Below are 26,639 nucleotides of genomic sequence, written 5' to 3'. Positions count from 1 at the left end.
AAATGAAGTTAAGCACATCGGGTTAATATTTCTCCCTATTCTGTCGTTCCCTTTCACAAGCATTTACGAGGCTTTTAGAGGGTATTGAAATATCATTTCTGCTCGTTCTTTAGCTTTTGAGTCCAGCTGACTTAAATAAGCTTTGGATCAGGGCATGATAGCATTCATAGTTTGTTTCAACAAGTAATACTAACTGAGTCTAAAAACTTAACAGTATTAAGTCATTTCCTCTAAATAATTAGCTGGGTTTTATGATGCTGAATAGAAGTTTATTAATACAACATAATTTCACAAGCTTATGTGTGCTTTTTTCCCCCCTTAAAAAAAATTAAATCTGTGTTTTCTTTCTTCCCACAGGGAATTCTTGGTTCAGGCTTTGCCCTAAAGGTACAACAGAAACAGAGACAGAAACATTTCAACCGTCAGATTCCAGCTGCCGCCTCTCTCATACAGGTACCAAGTTCCTGCATTTTGTGTACTATCGTTTCTTTCCATTTATAGTTTTTTTTCAAAACTGTTGGCAGTATTTCCATGCCTGATTCCCATTAAAAATTGTAGAGGAGCACAGATGGCAGTCTTTTAAATGGTTTTGGAAATCTCACCTTTGATGTAAACTAATGAGCAGAAAAGTTCTCTCCCAAATCAGTGTAAACTGTTTAATTCAGCTGGTTAAAATCAAAACCGAAGGCTATCCTGTACTTATTGAACAATTTACCTGGGGAAAACGTTATGAAATACTATGTTTGCAGTAGTGAAAAACAGGAGGCTCAATGCAAATTGTACTTTTAAAAAATACATTGTTGCTTGTAAAGACAAATGTCAGGTATGCTTCATTCTCCTTGTGACAAATAAATTCTTAAAAATTTCAAATTTAGGAGAATTAAGTCAGAATGTTAAATAGGAAAATCTTATCTGAAATTTTCACCTCCAGGACAGGTGGCTGGAAGCCAGTGAGATTCTGCAAAATCAGTCTTTTTGTGTAGGATAACATACAGGCCAAAAAATTTTGATCCCCTCTGTTGAAAATACAGTTGCAGTTCAGTGTCAGTAAGGTCAATGAGATTTTATCCTTTACTTCAGTGGAGCCAGCATTTCACTGTGGAGAAGTATTAATATTGTTTGATTCCAGGCTTTTTCAGCTTTTCCTCCCCCCCTCCGTATCTGCATGGAGCTTTAGAAGCACAGGGATCACATTTTAAAAGAAATCTAGATGTACACCTAAACTGTATCATTTTTGCATTCTCCTATGACTTATTTCTCTAGCTTCATGAGTGAATGTGGATTTCCAGGTCAGGCTCTTTATGGAAACAGTAGCTAACTGTAAAGTTTATGCTTGAAACTAAACAGTCCCAGAGTTAATGTGAAAAAGGTTTAAATTTAGGGCTCTGGTTATAGCCAGAGATTAGCCAAAAATCTTCAGACTCGGTGTGTTTCGTTTGGATTGCATGGTCAGAAAAAGGTATGGTTTTGCACAGAATGGATTTTTAGTGTTCCCACTGATTCTTTTGGGAAATCAACCCCAAATTATTGAGAAGTCTGAAACTGCGTGTCCAGAATGTTTTACTTGGCTCCATCTGAAATGTTAAGGAGCAGTGGAGGGATAGACAGTGAGTTGCTGACTACCTGTTCTTAATAGTGGTAATTATGATTTACTAATAGTCTTGGACTTCTAAAGGCCCAATCTAATTTATTTACTCTACAAATAACTTACAAAAACATGATTTTTAAACCAAGAAGTTTATGAAATAAGTAGAAGACAAGACACAGCTGAGATGAGTGATACTTTTTTCTTGTATTCCTTCTTGTTTTCCTCTAGAGGCCAGTTGTTTCTTCCAGTATCCTACTAACCATGGTGGGAATTATATGGTGATTGTCTGATCCTTTACTTTCCAACTGCTGTCTGTTTTTCTCTGTCATTCTGTCTTGCTTTGTTTCTTTCATCTAGTGTTTTCTGGCCTTTCCCACTTCAGATTTTATGTATGTATGTGTGTGTCCTTTTTTCATGTAGTGAGTGAGGATCTGCCTTTTTAATTTGGGGACTAATTATTAATCAACTCTGATGATATATCTACACATTTAAGAGAGAATGCAGTAGTGTTTTATCTCTGGTTGGTCTTGTTTCCTAGCCCTGCTTTTCCTCCTTTTTGTCTTAGAACATAGTACTTTAATCATTGGTGGTTGGCAGGAGGGAGGGTTGGGTTTGGGTTTTGGCTTCTGGCTAACCATTGGTGCCGTTCCCTCATGCTCTCAGTCTTATTTCTTTGTATGAATATAGCCCTACTGACCACATCACAGTTGCTTTTTTTTCTGATAGTACTCTTGTGAGTCAGGGAAGATGATTTTTGTTTTCCGAGTAGGAGCCTGAAGCACAGGATGCAATAGGCAAAATGCTCAAAGTCAGGGAGGAAAACTGGAGCAGAGCAAGAAATTCAACTCCAATCTTTTGAGTCCAGTCTAGAATTCTGTCTTCTTATTTGTTTGTTGCTAATGAGAGCAAAAGTTGCACTTGAAAAGACTCATCTTCCTTTCTGGTTTGCCCAGTTCTGGTTTCTGTTTACCAAATAAGGATTCTAAACTATGCTGATTTTGTTTCCAGTGGGGAAATTCAAATACTATTAAATAAAGAATGACTAATGTGCTACTTGGAAGTTACTTTGTAGTACAAATAGCTACAAATCTGATTACATTTATTGTTCTGTTGCTTAAAACATTTGTTCTAGACTGCATGGAGATGCTATGCAGCAGAAAACCCAGACTCTTCTACATGGAAAATATACATTCGAAAACCTGCCAGAAATTATCATTTGCTGTCACCTAGTCCAAAACCGAAGAAATCAGTGATGGTACCAGTAATTAGCATTTCCTATTACAGTAATTTAAAATTTTTAAATTAAATTTAATTTGTTTACTCTCTAGACACTATTTGTTGTGTTTGTTTTACAGATTATTACTTGGTTTCAGAGTTTTATTTTCATTTCAGTTTTGAGATTTTCAGTATACAAACATTTTAAACTATAACTTAATTTGCTTCAGTTCCCAAGCTTGACTTTTTTAATAGGTCTAATGGGTTTGGAAAAGAGGAATAATGAGCTAACTCAGGCACATCAACCAGTAGCTTACTGTTGTTGTTTGGAAAACTATAAGCAAAGGAAAAATATAAATTACTATTTTCAAAACTGTAACTTTTAATTGGTTTAAAAAAGAAACAAAACTGCTGCTGCTCTCAGCTGTTAATTTTGTGGTTTTCCAAGCTTCTGTGGTGAAGACATCTTGTGCCTATATGCGGTACTATTTTCATATCAACTGATTCCATAAGTTAAGAATTTTTTTGTTTAAAAAACTTTGTCAGAATCTTTAAATTACATAATACTTCATCCTTGCTATTGTAAGAGTATTGCACAGTAATCTCAAACTGGAAGACAAGGATGTTGTGCAAAAATCTTCCCTAATATCCAAGGTTCATCTGAGTTCAGTAGCAATATATCCATTTGCTTTTTGCTGAATGATTTATTGCATCCGTAAAATGGTAAAGATATTCTAGAATAGTCTGATTTATGTAAAGTGTCACAGAGCTAGCAGATTTTTTTACTGCAGGCAAGGGATTTGCTAATGACAATGTGCAGAATTCTAGTGATTAGCCAGTTTTGGTGGGATGGTGGGCAGTCTGACTGAGAAACGCAGTGTAGCATCATGAAAATGTAATTGGTCAGGCACTCTTTTGACTGGTTACAGCTCATTGGGGACTGCCTTATTATTGAAGACATTACTGAAGAGACAACTAAATGTGGCTTGGTTTGAGTAATTTAATGTATGTGTATTTTTAGGTTAAAAAGAAGAAATTTAAGTTAGACAAGGACAATGGGCCTTCTTCTCCAGATAGGATGTTAACTGTTCCACACATCACTTACGACCATGTGACGGAGGACAGGAAACCTGATTTCAGTTTTGAACCATATGAAAATTCTGGTAAGAAATTCCATTATGAAATGCCAGTAACTGCAATGGCTTCTATTAGTGATTTACACATAGGTCATCTTTAGCATCTGTAGGAGACAGGATGAGGACAGAACAAGCTCTTGTCGTTCTAAAGCAAGAATACTTTGCTTTTTGACTTTGGTCTCCGGCTTGTCTGGATGTGATTCAGCCATTCCTTTAATGAGCGTGCTCCACTGCAGACAAACTGAGATTATTTGTCATTTCTGCCTGCCAGAAGAGCTACTGCCTCTGAGGCTGGCACATACATTCCCCAATTCTGCAACTGATTGAAACTGTAGGGATTAGTTCTTTGCTTTTCTATGTGAAATTTACCCAAGATGTGTTACTATTGTGCTTGTACCTCAACCAAAAGCGATTGACATGTCTTGGCTGCACTAAACATAGTCTGCTACATGAAACCATCGTGTGCTCCTGCCATCTGCTCAGTGGAGTAGGCTGTGAATCAAATTTTGAAAGCAGAAGTACTTAAGATAAATGTGGATCCATCTGTATTAACTGTCACTGTACAAAATGGTACAGTATGAGGGAAAAGAAGAAAGGACTTTGATAGTCACCTTATAATTAATAGCTTAGTTATAGTTGCTTTAGCTGTAATGAAGTTCCAAAATAACTCTGAATTTACAATGTGGCTTTTTTACAAATGTACTTTTATTAGAAGGTTTTAATGTGTATTGCTCAAATTTTGGCAGCAAGAATGAGGTTTAATTTTTAAGGTGTGTTTTATTGATTATAGATACCTTAAGTACTTACGTGTTTTTCTCCTCAAAAATTTGGCTGACCTGATTAAATTTAATGACCTTTAAAGTAAGATAGCAACGTGGGCTGGCACCAGGCATATTATAATTCAAGCAGAAGGTCTCACCTTCCATGTACTTTTTTGGTATGCTTCTGTCTTGTCTTGTTCTGTAATATCCATGCTTTTCCACTCTTTCTTGGCCTCTTAAGGAATGATTGTGAATTGCATCTGGTGGTGGAAATGACAGAGCTGTTAAAAGGTGGAAGAGTACTAAGTTTAGTCTGTGTCTCAGGCTTTGAGTACAGATACCTTTCTTCAAAACAATCCAACGAATGAACTGTACAAATGCTTAGATTTGTAAACTCCCACCTTTTATCACTAAGTTTCTGAGTTGATTAAAGGACAATATGATTTGCAGGCAGCCTACTGCTGCCACTTCAAAAATCAGCTCTATAGCTTTCAATAAAAGGACTTTCTCTAATTTCTTCTGACACTTATCCTTTTTCTTTTTTATCTGTGCTCTGCTCTCTCTAAACTGTTACAAGTATACAGGACAAACAGGAATGTTAAAATTGCTTGGTAAGTTGAGGAAAATAATTCTAACTGTGGCATGCCAGCTTCTGACAATGTAATGTTTGCGGTGCTATTCATGTGTGTCTAGTGCCATATAGTTTCTAAAAAATCTTTTGCAGCCAAGGAGATCTAGACAGACAAAATGTACATTCTCACACTTGTACTCACAGTTGCACCCACAGTTTCAATACAAAGAGAAAAGTGATCACTCATTTATATAAATAGTTGATCTCTGTTGTTTTTATAATTGAGAAAAATTTCTTGTGTCTATGTAACCAAGGATAGAAAAGGATAATCTACATATAAATAAAGTATAATTCACCCAGTAGTTTAGTTATCTGAACATACAGCTGAGAACTTCTAAACAAATAGATTGGCATGGAAAAAAATTTCCAGATTTGACCTCTAATATTGTGAATTCTGAAGTACATGCATGTGTTCCTGTAAAAATGCTCTGTAGATATTTGTGAACAGATGGGGACCCATAAATTAAATAATTTATTTTACTGTTTGTCTGGATTCTGTGATCACTTAAGCAGCCACGCAGTCCTGTGATGTTTCTAATGTGCTTGCTTAGGCGCTTTCTTAACAATTGAGTGTTCCCCAAAGACTCTAGGATTAGAGGTAGGTCTGGGCAAAAAAACTCTGTTTTAGTGAGAGTGCTGTGAGCCACCTGTAAGTTGTCTGCTCTGCATCCACTAAAGACAATAGAGGCTTCTTTTCAGTGATTGAGTGCAAGGATGCTCAAGCTTGGATTAAATTGTCTGAAAACACAAGATTCGGTTTCTCCTCTGAACCCACATGGAACACAGATGCAAATAAGGTGGTAAAATAGCAGAAAACAAAATGAATCTCCTTGAGTCCCGCTGACCGATCCTTGATTTGGCCGTTTTCCAATTTGTACTTTTCTCCTGAATTCCGAGTAGTGTATCTCCATTGGGGGTGAGCATGGTGGAACAAGTCTGGGAGAGCAGCAAAAGCCATGAAGTCACCCGTTTTACATAAACAAGAAATTCATTCTGGGGAAATATCAGAGGAGCTTTGCCATCCGCCATAGGTTCAGTTTCTATTTCCTAGCCAGGCAGCATGAGCTTGGTGGACCTGAGAGGTTACCTATCACTGTTCTCACAGTGACTGAAGGAAATAGAGGAGAGTGTATTTGTACTTACTGTGAATAAGATTAGCTACACAGAAAACTGAAGCTGCTAAGTCAAAAACTCAGAAACAAGAAATCAGGAAGTACAAGAATAAAGGGTGCTCATTCAGTTTTGATTTGGTATTCAGAAAGCCCCTGATCACATGTCTGTATTCTGCTTTCCCATATTCAGTAAATTTTGGTTCTCTCTTTGGGCTGCCCACTTATATTCAAGTCTTCACACTCCTGGATCCCCCATCTAGCTTCCCTGCCAGTATCCTTGGGCAACCAGAGATTGCCACCTCCTTTTCTGCCCTCCTCCTTTCTGCTGGCATCATCAGTTCAGCAAAGACCCAAGAGCCATGGCTGGAGCATGCCTGGCACTGACAGAACACTTGCAAAATGAGTGTTTTTTCAGGTTTTTTTAACTCCTATTTTGAGGGTTTTCCTCTTTGGGTAAGAGTAAGGCAACACTCCTGAAAAGTATCACTGTGTCCCAGTGTGTGAGTCCGCAGGCATGTCTTAATGAAATAGTTATTAAAAGGTTAATGCTGCTATTCAGAAGAACTAAACATAGCATGAACGTTATGTTTTGCTGAGTCTCTCATCACTGACTCCTCTTGCTTGCCTGAAACTTTTTCCCAAGAAATTCAGCTTAAGGCAGGCACTTAGCTTAAATAGTTGAAGTGGACAGCTTCAAGTGCTATTTATGGGATGTGTCAGGCAGCTTCGAACATGGGTGGCAGCGTGAGTCTGTCCATCTGACAGCACTGCAGTCTGACCAGAGGCTAGCTACACCATGAGCGGTATGAACGAGAGCAAGAGGGGTCTCACCTGTATGAGACTGTACATTTTGGAAAGGGAAACACTTGAGGAAACCCTAAAGTCAGGAAGGAAGGGACTAACATATAGACTACTTCCCTCAAAATGGGACTGGCTTGTAGGGAGAAATATCTTGCAGCAGATTACACTGCCAGGAAGAATGGGTTTGAAGAGGCAATGATGCCTTCCCTCGTGGTGATTTTAATATTCTGCTAACATGTAATGCACACTACAAGAGTTTCATACAAACTGTTTCCACAGTGTTTTTTGTTTTGTTTTTAAACATGTCAGGTACAGCATACTGTATTTTAGATATGTCTGCATCTCCTCAGCTGCCTGTCTTGGAGCCTTCTTTCTTTCCCTCCCTCTCACCCCCCCACCCCCCATCTCTTTATTTTATGTGCATCTTTACTCTGACTCAGATTGTCAGCGCTCCTGGCCATCCTTTTCCACAGACCAGCAGTCTTCCAGCGCTCCTTCCTCTCCAGGTAATGCTCATAATATTTCATTGCTCCATCACCTTTGTTAATTACTAAATCTTTGCAATGCTCTGTCTGGAGTGGCCTGCTGTGGCACAGAAAGTTATAGTGCTGTTTTTTAAAGAAAGCAGAGTCATGTCAGTAGAATTTCGAGTTTGGAAAGCTGTTCAGGTTGTAAATCACAAATATTTAAATAAAAAAAGGAAATTTTCTGCAGAACGGAGGTATTTTCTAAACGCATTAATTAAAATTCAGGTTTTCCAGGAAAAATGCTCTAAAGTGTTTTAAATTTTTTGTCTGTGCTTGCAAAAGACAAATTGTAAAATGATTTGTGTCTTACTAGCCAAATACTACCAGAAAAGCATCTGCGTACATGTCATATTGTATATAAAAATGTTGTGTTGGTAATATAGAGAACCCATCAGTAATTTCTTGTTATTGTGTTTATAATCCTTGATTGAAAGGTCATAGAATCATAGAATGGTTTGGGTTGGAAGGCACCTTTAAAGGTCATCTAGACCAACCCCCCTGCAGTGAGCAGGGACATCTTCAACTAGATCAGGTTGCTCAGAGCCCCGTCCAGCCTGGCCTTGAATGTTTCCAGATAGTTCAGATTTCTGTTTTAAAGCAGGGCTTATTATATTGTGGAGAGTGTATTTTCTGCCCTTTCAAAGTAGTACTCGGCTCAGCATTATCAGTTGGATAGTCACGCCTGTTACCATAGTTGCTGCTGCTACCCATCAAAATTAGAGAAAATAAAGCTCTGGGACCCCTGAATTATAGTAAATGTCCCTTCCTACACCTGTTTCTTGTTTATTTTCACTCATTGTTATGCATTCAAAATGAGTTTCTAAGGCTTCCTTTTTTTCCCTTTAGGCTACTTATTTAGAAATCTAGTGTCTTTTTTTTAACATACTTTTTTTTTTTTAACACTGCTTTGTGAGAAAGACTCCTCCAAAGTCAAATGGTTATGAATTTATTTTCATAAATAAATATGCTGTGGCAGCATATGGTCCCTGGTGCTGTGCCTGAGCCTTGTTTCAAGGCACTTTGTGGCAGGGAAGTTCTCGTTAATGCCGTGGTCGTTTCCTGGTCCCTCCTCTCTCTGTGCGAGCAGGTTGCACGGTGATGTTTTGGAGTGGTTCCTCCTTCATGTTGGAAGCAGCAACATACATTTAAGAATGAGACCATATAGAGCAGAGGGCTGCACTGGTCACCAGAACAGACTGATCTTGTTTATGATCTTCTTAGAAATTTTTAAAATAAAAAGAGGGAGGGAGAATACAATCTTGGCCTCATATTAAGCAGCTCTTCATCTCTCTATTCTCAGATAACAGCACTTTCAGACAGGCTGAGGTACAGTCTTGACTTCTTTTTTCCTTTTTCATTGTGCCACTCCTTGTCTCCCCTCCCGTGAAACTGAAAAGCAGTAACTGCGAGTGATCCAAGAATAGCTGTTTTATGTAAATCCACTTGTGTACGGTGTGTATTAGATCTCTCATAAGCACAGTGAGTGTTCAGCAAACACTTTACATGGTTTTAGGTTCAGCAGTTTATCACTTGGCATCAGGAAAACTAAAAAGTCTGTGAGTCCTCCTTTGCTAGAAACTGGGAAAGTTTCATTTCTATCTTGTAGAAATGAAGACAGTGAAAATTAGTGAAAGCCCAAAGGAGTCTGTTTTAAACACAGGTCTCTGCATATCTGAATCTGGAATTATTTTGCTTGTTTCACAGCCACTATCTTGGATGATGGCTACAGCAAAGTGATTAAATAACATGATATTAAAACTGAAAATAGGAAGCTAATATTTGCTAAAACTTGGTATAGAATTTTCATTTTTAAGCGCTGCAAGTGGCTTCTGCTTTTAATAATTTTATCTCTTTTTTTTTCACTGTGATTTCAGAGGTCTTCCTCTCCTATTACAATTCCTGGAGAGCAGACTTTCCCATTGTAATTTTGAATGGCCATGTGCCTGATGGTGTAATAACATTTTCTCTTCTGATTATTTGTGAAAGTTCAAATCCATTTGTGCCATTTGAAGATATCTACTTACTTGTGTAACACGGTTGCGTTTTAAAAAAAAATTGTTTCCTGATATCCCTACTTCTATTCTCATTAAATTCAGCTACATTTAAGTTAGCTATTTCTGCTGTATGCCTTTAGCTTTCATGTTGCATTTTGGCAGGGCATTATTTACTGTTATATTCTAAAGTACATAATACAGTAGAAACTTCATAAATTGCAACATCATAATTATTTTGTTGAATGATCCAGCCAGTTGCACAGATAAAGATTTCTGTGGAGGTTTCACAATATACCTATGATTTCTATGGAATTTTATTACTTGTTTTTATTCTCTATAAAACTAATTTACAGTCATGTATAAATACAATAGTGGTTTTATTTATATGCAAATTTTGTGGCTTCTCTGACAAATGTTAGGACTATGCTGGTAAAAGAGCTTACAGTTATTAATGTTAGAGTCTGGCAGAATTTAGGAGCCTGACTTTAAAAATAAAATCTGTAATACTATGTGTAATTTCTTGGATGCATGGAAGTGTTGGCATACAAGTAACTTTGCCACTAAATACTTTCAATATCAGAAGTTTTGTGAAATGGCCTTCCTACTAAGGACCTCATCCTGGATAAACTGAACATCTTGCCACCTGTCTCGTGTCTGGGCTCAAAGACGAGGAGGCATCCTCGTGCCTGAGTGTGAGAGGGATTGGGAACCAGTAAACTGGCTCAGAGAGCGCGTGACAGGAGCTGACTGCGCACCATGAAAACACATAGGCTCCTTTGTCGATCTAGGCCTGGTTTCTTCATCTTAGTCAAGTAATTACACCCCAGAAACTGGTATTATAAACTAAAACATGAAGTAGAGATGATATAAAAAGGAACTAATCTTGTCGTTAAATTGCACCCATGCACTGTTGCTGTAGAGCCGTGGTCCATGGTATGGCTGAGTATTGTACAAGTGTTATAATGCATGAAGCTGCTTGTGGTATAGATACTCTACATTCTAGTGTATAAGGAGTATGAACAAAAAAAAAAAAGTCGAAATTCTTCAGATAGAAGAGTTAAAGTTTTCATGAACTCTGTGGTATATGCAATTTTTTTGTAGTAACTTCTGTTTTTAATATTCTGTTAAACTGTACAGTATTTCAGAGATCCAAAGGAGTGGTAGACCTTTCTTGAAAAAGCTGAATGCTATTGCTTTGACTGTTATCTGCATGTTTCCTCACAGTGAAAAAAAGTCCGACGTTTTTAGATGTGAACACAGGACCCTTCATCAGGACCAACAGCTTTGCCGATGAGCTTGACCTGGAGGGTGAGACACTGTTGACCCCAATAACTCACATCTCACAGTAAGTCAAGGCTGTTGAATTGCGCATTAGTTGACTTAGACAAGAGAAGCCAATTCAGGTGGGAGGAGCTGAAATATGGAGCTGATAGGGCTATCTCAGATATTTGCGTCAAACTCTTTTTTACCTTGAAGTTGGTGTATATTGTTCTGAGTGCCAGTAAATCTTCGTGTTGACCTAAAGAAAAGTTCACTTGGCTGTGACACAAGGCTTTACTTTTTAGCTAATGTCTCTGGGCAGCTGGTGGTTGATAGCCTCAAGATTTTCATGTGGAGACAATGTGTGGGAGTAGTTGCCTGTTGAGAATTATATTAATCCCTCCACCATTTTCCAGTGGAATAGCTGTAAAGTGCAAATTTTTAAATGCTACATATATGAGATACCAGCCTTTCCATTTCAGCAGCGCCTTCTCTAATGGTCAAATGATGATCTGCAATGGAAGAAAATATCTGTTTTGATCTTTATTACTGCCTTGTGATATATAAAAATTATCTGAAACAGGCCTGTAATTTTTCTGTTTTTTCCTTTTGAAAAGAAGATTTTCCACATGTCTTTTATGCTAAAATGTTATCTCCAGGTTCTCAGATTATTCTAAAAAATTGAGAATTGCAAAAGATTTTGATTCAAATGCCTTTAAAAAAAAATCTGTCATTGTTTAATTCAAACTCCTGACAAATGCTTATTATTTACCATAGTAGATGTGTGACAGTTTGTCCTCCAGGAGAGGAATGAGACATTTTTTTCCCCTCCTATTCGTAGAAATCTGAGGATTTCTGCAGTGAAACCACAGATGAAAATTCTTGGCATACTTGTATTTCTGAGGTACAAACCATGCAGAAATGCCTGCTGCCAATTTTCAGGCCTTCTTCCTATATAGTATAAATAGTAGAGACACACGAACATACTTTTTATAGACACTTTAGAAGGGCATTTTTTTAAAAAAGTAGGTTTGGTGGGGAGTGTTCCCTGCCCGCAAACTAAAGGACTTGCATTTTCAGCTGAATCACCTAAATGCGTATATATTTGTATGCCAAGGATTTAGGAGACTTGTATTCTGGAAGATTTCTTAGTGGTTCAAGCAGGAGGAGGAAGTCATAAATTTCCTCAAGCCTTAGACAAGAACAACAGAGCAGCAAAACCAGATCTAGAAGTTTCCTTTGCGTAGCTTTTTTTAAACTTTAATTTACCACAACATTGCAGGCTTTCTTTAAGTGAAATAAGCTTTGGTGCTAGGAGTTTTCATTATCCTTTTTGGATCTGGGAATGATTTAGTTATTTCTCATTGTCACCTTCATTGATACATAATAAGGCGCTCCATCAGTTTTAAGTTCAATTTGTGTAGCAGCTGAGGTTTTTTTTTTCCTCTGAACTACTTGGGGGAGACCTTAAGATATAGGTAATGTATATCAGCTGAAGAACCTGACCAAATTAACACCCTAGTCTTTTAGTAACTTAACTCTTTTACTTCATTAATTTTTGGTTTAATTCATTAATTTTTGGCCACAAACATGGCCCCATATATGGCTTGAATTGAGTCTCTGCTGGGGTGGAAGAAAATGGAATGCTTCTTTTAAGACTTTGGTTTTAGATTCAGAAGTGGATAAATAGGATTAAATGCAAAACTGGATAAAGTATTAATTGAAATGTGTCTCTTGGAAGCGTGGGTGCCCAAATGTTGTACAGCATGAGAACTGTTCACTTAGAAGTACATTTACTTTGTATGCAGTTTATTAAAAGGCCTGAAACAATGCCACATCAGCCTATAGATATAAGGGTTTGGCAAAAAGTTAGTGAAAACCCTGTGTTTTGTAATGTCAGTTGGAGTATTGGCATTCAGGTAACAGATATTCACAAATACTTTGAATGCAGAATATTCTAACATTTGTTTTACTGTTGGGTTGTGCATTCTGCCTGCATTTGAGGCGGTTGAAAAGCGAGCTGCTGTGCTGTGTTTCACTGGGTACTCGTGTTGCTGGGCGCTGAAGACAAATGCTGCTTCTTCATTCTTCATTTCAAAGTCCTAGGGAACAAATATTTATGAGCTGGTTGCCAATGTTAGTAAGACCTGCATATTAGACATGTGGGCATAGAATTAAGGATCAAATTTAGAATTGTGCAATAGGTATATCTCTGTGTGCAAAGGCACGTACTAATTTGCAGTAAAGCGGTTAGTCATTTCAGATCCGTGTGTGTTTTTAATTCAGGCTTGAAAGTGATGCTATGCCTGAGAGAATCTAGGATGAATTATTTTGTTCTGATGTCCCCGGTTGTGAAGCATTTTATTTCCTTAAAGCCATCATATATACAGTATGATAGCTTCAGATTTGTTGATAAGGAAATAAGCAGCCATATGCAAGTCTGAACCCAAGTACTTAACAAAAATACAGCACCAGCTATGAAAACAAATTAGTATGGAAAAGTCAAATTAAGTGCAAATATGTCTAGTTTCAGGTCTTAAAAGCAATTCATACTCTATCAGAGGAACAGAAGCATGAAGACAGTTTCAGAAGTGGAAGCGTAATATAAAACATTAGATCTAAGGATGCTTGGATTTGGGATTCATAGAACTATTTCCTGGTCAATTATATATTTATTGCAACATATGAATTAGTTTATCCATAAATCACAGACAGGTGACTCCAAAATAAACATTAATTTTTGAAAGTCATAAATACTTGAGTAAATATTACACAGTTAATTGGAGACATTGCAACTGGAAGGTGACTTTTAGTTGACAGTATGAAAAATATTTCTTTTTGACAGGTAGTGTAAATCTGGCAAAAGTATGGGGTACCTACTGTGTTACTGACAGGCAAACACTTGGCATCGTTGTGGCTTAAAAAAAAAGAATGAAGCTAAGTTTGTTTCCTCACTTGCATTAAGTCATGGAAGGAAAATGCCATCTTTCAGCCCTTATGACAAACAGCTTTAGGCTTCTAGGCCTAAAGACCTTGTTTATGCAAAAATTATTCTCTTTTTATAAATGTAGTTGTATAGTCTCACTGAATTTAATAGGACTGGTTTTGTGTCTAATAATAAAAGTGCAGGTGTGGGTTTTTTGGCATGACACGCTTCTGGCTGTATTTTAAATCTGTTTTGAAATAAATACTGTACTAAATGTAGCCCTATTTCTGTGGAATTAGAAATGGGAAATCTTTCATGTGGAAAGATTACTGTACCACTTAATCATGTGTCACTACCAATTTGAGGAAACAAAAATAATAGAAGCACTTTGAGACCTGATGTTTGAACAGGAAAGTGATTAAAATGTCATAGAAAAAACAGATCTGCAGCAGATGCATGGAGAGATATAGAATAAGATAGCAGTGTGTGGAAGAGTGACGGCACTCTTCCTGCTACGTGAGAAGTCTTATAAGCAGAAGATGCAGATTCAAGCAGAGCAAGCTGCGTAATTAGCTGTTATGGATCTCACCTATAAAATAACTGGAACAGTTTGAAGAATGCGGTACACAGTGTGTTGTTTGAGATAAGACTTGGCTCTTCGGTGGTTTGTTTAATGATTGTTGTGGTCTGTTCAATGATTGTCATGGTCTGTCTGTTGTAAAAGTGAAATAGGAAACTAGGCTGTAGCAATACCTCACCTCTCCTTTGGACTTCTCACTGTTTTCTCTCTAATCAGTGCGTCCGGCATTGTCTCCTGTTCCCTGTTTCACTTCATTGGATCTTCTGTTCTAGTTGTCTTTTAAAGCAGTGGAAAATCAATGCTACTTGTAGCTGAGCCTCAGCTACCAAGAGGTTCTTTCCCTGTGTTCGTGTAATTGTTTAATTTCAGCACCTTTTTTAACTTTACATTTGGCATTAGCTGAAGTAGCAAAAGACATTAACTGAGCTTCTAAGCATACGAGTGGGAGAGAGAGGGAGAAGTAGGGGATGGAATTGAGCTGAAAAAGGGAGAGCAGAAAATAATGAAGAACCCTCAATCTGGTATATCTTTATATAAATATTTCTCACCTCTTTAAAGAAGTTTAAAAAGAGCTCTGCGTTCTCTGTGAATCTTTCAGAAATGCTACCGAATCAAAAACAAGTTCATGTCTGTTATTTCTACAGTTTGCCATTCTGGGGGTTCAGCAGCTCATTACAGTGCTTTGTTTAATCAGTTCTGGTGTATAAATGTTTGGTATTTATGTCTGCTTCTTAACAAGAGTTATTTTTTTAGGGAAATACTATGTCTAAATGTATTGTAAATTTACTGCAGAAATTGAAACATAAATCGAAGGTCATCTCTGGATACTGTATTTAAACTCTTTATATATAAAAAGTAGCTCGTTTTTTCACAAAGTTTAAAGAAACTGGGGAGACCTCTTGAACAACTCATACCTAGTTCTGTCACCTTGAGTATCATACTAAACGAGTACTTGCTGTCATAAGACTGTGTAAACCAATATATTCTCTGACTATGCAAATTGCTGGCAGAATTCTTGATCTTTAAATTGTGGGTATGGTATTACTTCACATACATCTTTCTCTAATTTTTTGGGGAAGAATTACCATGGATCCAGCTGACATCAGGGAATGTATTTCTTGTTGAAAGCAGTTGCTAATGTTGCACAGTTGTGATCCTGTTACTGTCTGTATGGTCAAAGTAAGAATAATTCTTGATGTTTTAATGACTCTTCCGCACACGTTCATGTACCTCTTTATTGGGATGATTAAAATATATTTCATTAGTTAAGGATTGGTTTTGTCAGTATACATATAAAATAATTTTTCAATGAAGGTTTTCTTGCAACAGCATACTGCTGTGATCTTAGATTTAATGTAGTAGGCTTACACTAAAATAAAGCATTAGATTAAAAACAAAAAACACTTTCTTTTTGTTATTAAGTATAATTCTGTCCTGAAAAAATTCTGTGTTGTGACATCAGCTTTATCTTCTCTACTCTCTCTGTCAGTGTCTCAGATGTGGTAGAGGGCCTGTTAGGCACTGTATTAGGAGTAAATGGGAGGCTCCAGTGATGGAGGTGTTTGTAAATATAAACCCTTCTTTGTTAAACAACGTGATAGAATAATTAAGCAAACAAATTTAGTGCTTTTTAATAATTTCCAGATTAAGAGGCAATGATAACAGATGGATCTTTCTGAATGGTTGAAATGAATGCTTTTGAACACTTAGAAATATAACTGAAATAATCGAAATAAAGTGTGCTGGTAAACACCAAGTGCAGTGTCCATGGTGCTGCAGTTACCACTAGCTTTCCTTGGAAGTCATATTTGCTTTCTTTTTCTTTTAAGATTTTTTATTAAGTGCTCTGTGTTTTAATTACCAGCATAAAATCTGTTGGCATGAGATATAACCACATTGCCTAGAACAAACAGTGCTGAATGTGTTTTATAACTGTCTCTTTTCTGTTGGATTATCAGTGAGTGGAATCCCTATTTGCTCTGATTTGCTAGCTCATATTGTAAAAGATTCCTGCTTTTATCTTCCTCTTCTATACCAAAATGACCCTCTGAAGTCTGAGCAAATATTTCTTTTTTCACTCTCGAGTGGCCAGATGTAACGGCTGACTTCTGCTGTCACAAGAATTCTCTCTGAACCGCTGCTAACAATATTTAAACCGTGATTTGCATGGGGCCTGTTTTATCATTAATGACAGGGCATGTTAGAAGAATGGCAGTGATAGCAACTGTATGTAAGAACATGCTTGAGTTAAGACCAGAGCTTAATGTTCAAACATCACTGGTCACTGTTATGTGCTGTCATTCCAGTCATTAACTTGCACCAGGAAAGTCTTCAGTACTTGCTGTACGCTGGGCAGCATCCCTTTTTCATTCGGCACATTCCGGTGTGTCGTCAAACTCCCTTACGAATGCTGCTTACAATCTCTGCTGATTTAATAGTTTGCTAAAAAAGGGGAAGGACTGTTTCCTTGAGTTATTCCTTTTGGTGTGGAAAAGTATCATTATATCCTGTGCTTTCGTTATAAATTGACCGTAAACTTGGCCATAGAAGTCAACCCTAGAACACTGGGTGTATCAGGAATCTGATTTTTCTCATCTATTCAGCTGCTTTGAGCCACTTGAGGATATGAAGTGTCCCTAAAGCTGGTTTAACAAACAGTCAGGAAAGTTGCTTTTTCAGAAGGAAACTCCAGAACAGTGGTAAACAAGACACTGTGATGATTTCAGTGTCATCATCCTATTCTGGTTTCTCACTGCAGGTTGCATGGGAGGGAAAAAGAGCTGTGGCAATCCAGTCCTAAACATGGCTAATCCCTTAAGTAAGCAATGATCAACGCAGTATAGTCATCGAAAAGGACTCAGAGTCTCAGATTTGAGTTAAGAAATTATTAGTTTATTAGGTAGTCCTGGTTTTAGGGAGCTGCGAAGCTTGTCTCCAGCTCAAGAGCCAGGCGGTTGTAGTAGAGCAGGACATTAAGCAAACTTCTCTCTTGAACACTGAAAGGCAAACGGGTATTTAAGTTCATCATACTTTATAAGAACTGTATTTCTGGCTTATGGCTGTTGATACCAGCTAGAAGCACTGCCAAAATAGCGACAGCATCCCACTGTAGCAATGAGCTAACAGTACAGCGTCGTGCATTTTTGTGTGCAGCTGCACTGATTCAAAATTACTGTAAAATCTTCCCCTGCCCCTGAAGAGTACTGTGGCCACTGTATGCTGAGACAAATGTGATACCGTGTTTCCAGGTGCTATTGCATCTGTCTGTCTGTATATACTTAATCTGTCATCCTGCACCTGGATCGGAAGCTCTTTGAGTTGTTGTTGGATAATATGGAATAGGTGGGATCCCAGCACGTGGACTGTTTCTGTGTTCTGCATCCGATGTCTGCTACCGAGTTGGCTAAAGCTGACTCATTGTGTCTTCCATGACACAGTCAGTTGTTTATAATCTTTGTTTTTATAGATGGATTACCTGAGATGTGCTGAAGACTTGGGCAGATCTCCACAGTCTTTTATTTCACCCTCAACACTGTAGCAACTGAGCTGCTTCCGACAGTGCAATAAGTAATGTGGCTAACATCTGTCCCATGTGGTTACTTGTTTCTTTTATCTTTAGGGAGAAGTTCTTGTGTACTGTGGTGTGGGTGGTTGCTTTTTTCGTAGATTAGATAGAACGTGTAGTTTACATCTATAGATCTGAAGATCAGAAGGGATAATTAGATCATCTCCTTTGATCTTGTAAAAGGCAGGCTGTAGCACTCTGCCGAGTTGAATGCAGCATTGCTGTGCTGCATTCCTAATATTAGCAAAAACACAATGAAAGAATTGTATTTCACAAACTTAGAGAGTGAACAGGTGAAAAATTCAGGCAGCAACCTAGAGGTTGCAATTTCATCTCTCCTTTTATTTTATTTTAACTTTCTATCTATTTATTTATTGGAGAGGGAAGTACTATCATATACCGGTGCTGCTATTTGCCAGAAGGTATTACTGGACAAATATGTTCTGTGTTAGTGGTTACAAGCCTTTATGAACTAATATTGTCATGATCTTTTCTCCCTTACTACAAATTGTTACTGATATATTCAAGTACAGCGTAAAATTACTCTTTGGCTATTTTATGTTACTGACATAGTATAAAAGTAATGTGTTGACTTTTCCTAGTGTACAAACCGTCTAGGCAGAAGCTAAGATAGCTTAGCTATTTCTTTTGTGTTGCAGATGAACGTTGCATTCCTTGGTCTCCAAGTGCTGGTTTACATCTTGATTGATGTTAAGTAATTAAACCAGACTCCAGCTGCTTAGTGATTCAGAAGTACAGGGCTCCTATGCTATAAAAACAACAAGCAACTCCCCACTTACTAACTTTATCATTGTTTACTTTGGGCACCATGCAGAATAATAAGTGCAAAAACTTTTTTTTTTGTTGGGGAGGGGGCAATGAAAAGCAATAAAAATGTCCCTCTTCTATCTAGCATTTTAAAAAGTTAAATTTATGATCACTTGAGTTAACTCCAGAATGAAAATCCAAAGCATAAATAAACACTTTCTTTCTGTTACGAGGACGGAGGATGGCTTTACTTTTTCTTTAGATGTGGTAGATATACCAGAAGAAGTTAAAAACTTGAGTAGTTTATAATGTGCACGCTTCTTTTGTTGGGAGTTATTTTATCTGGTAAACAGGATAGAAATTTTGTTTAATGGTTTATTAATTATATGACAAATAATAATTTTCTACTAATGTGGTAACAAACCATTCATTATGAAGCTGTAAAATTTCACACTTTAAATAGCAGTTAAATTAGCATACTTCAGAATCTAAAGGCAGCGTTATGCCCACACATGCTGCAATATACTATGCTAAATCAGTGTACATACCTGTACTTGACATCACAGCTCCCCAGCAGGAGCCCACCTGACACCAGTACAAGGTTGTAGGAATGCCTGTCAAGGTCGATATGTGCCAAGCAAGAGAATAGTTGACTGCTGAGATTTGTTGCATGTGCAGGTACAAAGCAGTAAATGAGCTGTTTTAGCAAAATTCTAATTCTAATCTCGGTCAAAATGTTAGCATTTGTAAACATTTTTTTTACTGAAATGATGGCTGTGGATGTGAGTGTAGTTACAGATATCTGTGGCTGTGTTTGGGGCAGAGCTGGAAACCAACACCACATAACAAGCAAATAGTTTGTCTAATGTATTTTTGACCTAATCATCTAATTCCAGACTCAACTGTCAATCCAGGCATGAAATATTATGGTATTAAAAAGTAAAGCACGTGTGACTAAAGGGACCTTTGTATTTTAATACTTGGATAACATTTAATTTCTAATAAGGTCTTGTGAGAGCATCTTTTGTAGTAAAGTGCATTACATTGGAAAAATGGAAATCAACAGCTGGTTTAAATATTGCTGAATAGTGCAACAGGACAGCAGTGCTGAAAGAAAATACTGTTTTGTAACAGTATTAACACACAGGGAAACAATTCCAAAAGGTGTAAATGGGTTAGTTTGCCTCCTGTAATACTATAATTGTTCAGGAAATTGCATGCTGTGGGTAAAAATGATCTGAAAATTGCTCAAACATATTATCGATACAAGTTCATTTTACCTATTAACTTAATTCCATAGTGTTTTACAAAGGTAAATGTTGCACTTGCAGGTTTTTTTCACAAGTAAATGCTGCTCCCCATATGACCAGGACCCAGTTCAGAATTAATGTAGTAGTTTCCTCTTGCTGTACTTCTCTGGGAATCCTTTTATAGCATTGACACATTAAGGAGTTTCTTCTGCAGCTGCTGTTTCTGATCACTATTGATGATTTTTTTTTTTTTCCAAAGTTAAAAACGTGGTCAAGTATGCTTAACACCCTACTGATGTAGCAAAGCTTACCTCGATGGCAAAATTCCTTGAAACATTTCCCAAATCAAAGGCAGAGCTGTGAAGCAGGGAACTCTACGCATCATCTCGGATGCTGCATGCGTGAAGTGCAGCAGGCCTGGCCTTGGGGGCTTGCCCTGGACAGAGAGCCTGTGGGACGTCAGGGAGCTGGGGACTGAAATTTATTTTCTTCATATGACTCCAAGGACTGAAAATAGCTGTGATTTCACTCAGTGTCTCAGGGACTTTCTGTCATTCCCATGTGTAGAACTATGTTTGTTTTACCCACTGCAGGAAGTTAAACTGGGAAAAGCTAAAGCATTTTGATTGTGTTGCAGACAAAATACCTTAAATACCTTACAGTAGTTGTCAGCCTGTTAGCAGAGTAAAGCGAAGCACCTGACCTGTTGCTCATGGTTGTGTTTTGGTCTGTGTTTTTCTCAGGTTCCTGTATCACACCCATCTCTGTGGTTACTGAGTGCCTCTTGGGATAAAAGTAAATACAGAACCTAGTCATCGCTATGTCCGGTTCATCCTCTGCGTCTGTTTGTCCCAAGGAGTGTGTTTGTGTTCATTTTTTTCTCTTTTTGTCCACATGCGAAACGCATATAAATATATAAATATATATATATATATATATAAAAAAAAAATGTCAAAAGGGAAATGGGGCAGAAAGTGGTATCTGTTGTTGTCAGTCTGTTGCCTTGTCCTTTTGGTCAGGGGCCTGCCCCACAACCAAGTCCCACCTCCTGTGCAGCCAAGTGTCGTTGGTATGGGAATGTCACTGTTCCTGAAAAGGGGAGTTATTTGGAGTGGTGGGCATCCCAGGGACTTGATCTTTTAGAAATTGGGGCCCGTATGAATTAGAGCCTTGAAAATAAAGGCAGGGGATGTTCAGTGCGACACGATGTCCTGCGGAGAGCCAACGAAGTGAGCAGAGCACAGCAGAAGCAACACTCATTATGTGATTCTTGGTTTACGAGAGGTTGTCATGCTGTGTTTTGTAGGTGCAGTGGTTTTTTTAGGGATGACATTTCAGGCAGGCCAGATTCATAATACGGGCTGTGTATGAATGGAAAATACCAGGGGATGCCAAAAATGTTTTATGGTCACTACAAAAGTTTATTTTACGTGCAGGAATATGAAGGGCTGTGAACAGAGAGCTGGATCTCCTGAGATACAGCGTTTGGAAATTACTTGTTTGTCTACATCTGGCAGCAAGTTCACTTTGACAAAACCTTTAACATACAGGCAGTGAAACTTATTTGAATCATCCCCATGATTCTTTTTTTTTCCCTATAGCTGCAGCTATTACTCTGAAAAGCAGTTGAATCTTTGTAGCATTTTTTTTTTAAATCAATACCTATTTAGACAGTGACTAGAATTTGAGAACGGATCATAGACACCAAAGTCATACTAGTGCTGCTGAAAATTTGACCCCCGTATGTATGGGATCTGATTTTTTTTAAAAAAAATAAAAGCAAACAAAAAATTGTGAACAGCTTTTTTTTTTTTTTTTAGGGTATTATCATAGAAATAAGTAATATTTAAAGATTATTTCCTCATCTTTACTTAATGAGAGAACCCTAAAATATCACAACATTCCTTAATATTGTGTAAAGAAAAGTACTAATTGAGATCTGGGACAACCAGTTTATACTCACGTTTCCCATACAGCCTATGTTAGTGTTTAAAAAACATTCTGCAGTAAGAGTGGGATCCAGAAGTGCTTGAACTGAGCATAAGTCTTATCAAGTTGTAGGTTTGGTATGGTGGACTTCAGAGGCGTTAGGCAGTGGTGAATGTTTTGAAAATCCTCACAACCCATTCTTTTAAAGTTGATTTTAACACAGAACGGAAGCTTGTCTTGGGCTGCCCCACAGGTGGTGGGACATGCAGGGCAGCACCAGAGCGGTGCGAGATGTCCGTTTTTCTTTTGTTAGCAATGTGAACTGGCAGCAGTGCTTAGGTGACCATGGTTGGGGTTGAAAAACCAAAAAACAAGCTTTGTATGAAGCATTTGTTGTTCATGTAGGCCTGCAGTCTGGGGTCAAATTCCCTCCGTTGTTGAATGTGAAGTGTTCAAGAGTTTTGTGTTGGGAGCATAGGGAGGTTGCAGAGGTGAAATGCATCCTTTTCTTCTCTGGTCCTACCTAAAGCCCAGGATGCTGAGCTGCCACACGCGTGTGCTTTCATTGTATTGGTTTCCAGAAACCCTCCTCTGGATTTCAGGTCCTGCTGTTGTTGGCAGTATGCATACAAACGACAAAAATGGGTCCTGTCTGGAGATGTTATGCTGTACCTGTTCCTTTTGAAAAGGGTCTGAGACAGAAAGCTCTGTGTGAAAGCACTACTCTTATCTTAGCACTTTATTGAGGAAAATTTGGCAAACTGGGATTAATAGACTGTATCATGGGCTGTTGTTCTTCTGTACTCATCTGTGTTCAGAAAAAAATCACACTCTGATACTGAGAAATTCTGGTTCAGCAGCACAAACATTAATTTCTCCTCTTTCTTCTCTTTCCACCCTGTATTCTTAGCTATTTTTCAAGCTGTGCAACATTTAATGGTTCTTATCATTACCTATTCCATAGAATAAATAAATATGCAGGGGAAATAGGAAGTCAGGTGCATAATTAAACAGATGTTATATAACTTCATCCACGTTCCAGCTGTGATAAATACACTAAAAAGTTGAAATGCCAGTCATTATTCTTCTTGTTGTTTAATTGCTTAGTAATTAATGTTTAAATTTTAACTCAAAATGAGAAATTTATTTAGAGGGAAAGATAAAGATTTGCGCATGTGCTTAGTCCTAGAGGGTTTGCACTGTGCTTGCTGGTGTATGTGGAGCCTATGCTGAGAACTGTGTACGTGGAAAGTACTAGACAAGAAATAGCTGTGTTTGAGTCCTAAAATGGCTGCTGGGATAATGAATAATGGAGGGATGCAACCACAGTGTATTTGTTCTTTAGCGAATTTAGTAAGTGTTCTCAGTCCATCTGCTTTTTATTTTAGAAACCTAATTCAGTCCTGTCTGTGTAAAATTTTCAGATGCTCATTTGGAATGCATTCATATCCACACCCTTTGTTACACTCTAGAATCTTGATCTTTTACTTTTTTTTTTTTTTTTTTTTTTTTTTCAAAAAAGGCTATTTGCAGTCTTCCTTTTTTTTCAGGCCACCCACATGGGGGCACCTGCCAGGTCTTCAGGGGTACTTCCTTTACTCTGCAGGACTCTGAGGTTTTCTGTAAGTGTGTGTGCTATGTCTCATCCATTCATCATTATTACATCTTAATGTAGGTCTCAGGTTTGCTAAATTACGTTAAATCACTTCCATATTGAAACACGTGAATAATTTTAAATCAGTGTGTGCTGCAAACAGCAGGATCAGATTATTAGAGCTCTTAATTGTTTCTGTCTTCTTGTCTGAAGGCTTTTGGTCTTTTACTGTAAATTATGAACTGGCAAGTAATGTATACTATAGGCCTTGCAGCATTACCACCAATGGCGTGTTTGAGACACGGTACATCTAGGAACTCCCTTTTTCTGAGACAAGTATGGTTTAAAGGTATGAACTTCTCAAAAAGCAGTTCAATATAGATCATACCTAACGGAGCTGTAATCATTATAGTTTGCAGATCCCCCGAGAGAAGAGTGAATTATTAGAAATATTTGGATGGCAGGAACCTGTCATTTGTTAATGACTTTTTTATGTATGCAAGGTGTCCCTGTGTCAGAAAGAACTGAAAGAGGGGAGAAAGAAAAAAAAAAAAAAAAAAGAGAGAAAGGGAGGGAAGGATAAAAGCAAGCCAAGAGCCTGAAGTCTGGGAATATTCACATCTGAATTGCAAGTTTTTGAGTTCAGTTCCTCTCTGATAAAGCAGAGCGTTTGTGTAGAATGCAGAACATATAAAAGATGCAGTAGAGAAATGAGATTGATAGCTATATGGAGTTACATGTGATGGAGAAAACATTGAAAGTGTATGTGACAGTAGTGACACATCTAGTACAGAGACTGAAAAAAAGAGAAATATAAGAGTTTTGATAGTAGGAAAGCAAAATTAGTTGGAAAGCTGTACCTTAATTTCTGTCTTACCTTTGTACTTCCTCTAGTCAGCTCACTGAAAGGCCAGAGCTTTACAAATGCCTAAATGAATTTTTTTTGTGAGAGGGTTGGAGAGGAGGGACAGGTCTTGAAGGTGCTGTGGTGAAGCAGATGGGTTGTGGGAGAAGGAGAGAGGAGGAAAGAGAGTAGCTGAAGGATGTAAGCCTCAATGAACAGGAAGGATAGTCATATCAGCAGTGACAGGAGGAAATGAGCTGAGGATATGGGAGGAAAATTGGCTGATCTTGGTGATACTGTTGGATGCATTTGTGCTTGGAATGTGATGCCTTAATTCTGTTGGCATTGGTGTAATTTGCAGACCCAGATTATTAACGTTGGCTTGATGGCTTCATATTTTTCAGATATTAAATCTGTGATGCTGCATTCTAGACACCTTAGTTAGTACTTGATAGTCCTTTAGGAGCTGTGTGGATATGGATATGTGTTCAGAAGAAGCAACTTCCAGGAAATTAACTTTTCACATTTTCCTCCTACATTTCTATCCAAAAACTTTCAGTATTCTGATACAGAACTGTGAGCTCTGCTGTGAACAATACTGATCTTTTAGAATATGCTGCTTGTTTCCATCAGTTCAACTCAGTTCTTATCTGCTTAGTTCCAATTCTTCACTTTTTCCCCTCAGTGTTTCCCTTTTCCAAGGTTCAGTGGAACACCTTGGCTTGACGTTTCTCTCCCTGTGCCAGTGCTTTGTCCTGCCTCCAGACTTCTATGTAGAGAAGATGTTGGAGTTCTGCAGATAGGAAATGATTTCTTTCTTCCCTGCCGTCACTCCTAACTCATGTGTGTGCTCACACAGGGCATGTGCCAGTCAGACAGAGAGATGGCTGCTTCCTTCGAAGAAAGGAGGGGAGTCCCTGGTGGCTCCACAAACTTTAGAGAGCACCAAAGGAAAACTGAAGGGGAGACCCGTGAGCTGAAGCCAGTGCTGAAGGCCTAAGGGCAAGCAGTCTGGTAGTTTGGATAACAATTCATGTAACAGTGCTTTTTGTTTTAGCTTTGTCAAAAACCTATAGATGGGTGAAATGGACAAAAATGAGGCATTTTCTATGGCTGTATTGTGGCCTGAGTTTTTGAGGGGGAAAAATTCTAGTTCGGTCTTCTGACTCACTTTTTATGTTGCTTTTCAAAGATTGTCTTGCTCAGCCAAAAAGCCTCTCATTTATTTATTTATTTGTTTGTTTGTTTATTTAAATTTCCTTTACCCTAGTCATAAAGGCAGGAACCCAGTTCTTCCCTTGGTTCTCGATGGCAAACATCTTATCTTGCTCTGACTGCCTGTTATCTGCCAGTATCATCGACAGGCTCTCATTGACCCTCTTGGCTTTAAAAAAAAAGGGGGGGCAAAAAATAGCATAAAAATCTGCCCACATTTCCTTGATGGCAGTGCTCTCGCATCTGGCCTGAGTCCAGAGCCTTGTTTAGCACTTCTCAGGTGCCACACAGGTTACGGATGCCTCCATAAACCCTACGTACCTATTTTGGCCCCTTATATGCTAAAGGACAGGTCATAATATTTCATAACACATTTGAAATAATTTCTAAGTTTCCAAACACATGCATAGTGTGTGAATATATGTAAATTATGCACAGGAACAAATTCTTGTTAAAAAAGAATTACAGCCTTTATGAGTCCCTCAGAACTTGCAAACTGCATGTGTTCAGCAAAGGTGGTGTTTTGTTTGAGCAAATAATTTCAAATGTAAGCACGTATCCTGTATATGTCTATGTGCCCACTTGAAGCTCTGATGTCCTTTGTGAATTTTCCCCTTGTAGTATAGTATGTGGCACGTGCTGGCACAGGCTTCTGTAATTCAGAGCTACTAGTGAATTACACTGTATGTCTAACTTGGTGCAGTTAGCTAACAATCTTGCTGTATGATTTCATATAATTAATTTGATAATTGACCTATAGGAAAAGTAGGGATTATGTAAAGAAAACAGCCTTTGAAAGGAAAACTGCTTTTTCCTTTCTTTTGTTGTTAATAATCACTCCGTGTATCACTCTGGAAATACGTATTGCTATTTTCCAAATTGCTTTCTGTCATTCATAGCTTACATTTTGTTTTGTTATAGTTTCAAGAACTGTAGAGCTCTA

The 26,639-nt window shown here is 37.9% G+C and overlaps 1 protein-coding gene across 6 annotated transcripts in view; it reads left to right on the top strand.

Annotated features, from left to right (window-relative positions):
* KCNQ1 (potassium voltage-gated channel subfamily Q member 1) overlaps window positions 1–26,639 on the top strand; it is a 364,755-nt gene that overhangs the window by 107,014 nt on the left and 231,102 nt on the right. For 2 of the 6 annotated variants that reach the window (XM_074842349.1, XM_074842354.1), the window contains exons 8-13: window positions 358–453; window positions 2,721–2,849; window positions 3,825–3,966; window positions 5,285–5,311; window positions 7,685–7,750; window positions 10,990–11,110. In XM_074842349.1, coding sequence (XP_074698450.1) covers window positions 358–453; window positions 2,721–2,849; window positions 3,825–3,966; window positions 5,285–5,311; window positions 7,685–7,750; window positions 10,990–11,110 — 581 coding nt within the window. The remainder of the gene's footprint in view (window positions 1–357; window positions 454–2,720; window positions 2,850–3,824; window positions 3,967–5,284; window positions 5,312–7,684; window positions 7,751–10,989; window positions 11,111–26,639) is intronic. The other 4 variants (XM_074842350.1, XM_074842351.1, XM_074842353.1 and 1 more) reach the window with 4 other exon arrangements.

Source organism: Strix aluco, chromosome 16 (assembly GCF_031877795.1).
Source record: "Strix aluco isolate bStrAlu1 chromosome 16, bStrAlu1.hap1, whole genome shotgun sequence".
Lineage (NCBI taxonomy): Eukaryota > Metazoa > Chordata > Aves > Strigiformes > Strigidae > Strix > Strix aluco.
Note: the sequence above shows the minus strand (reverse complement) of the source record. Positions and strands in the feature narration are given on the sequence as shown.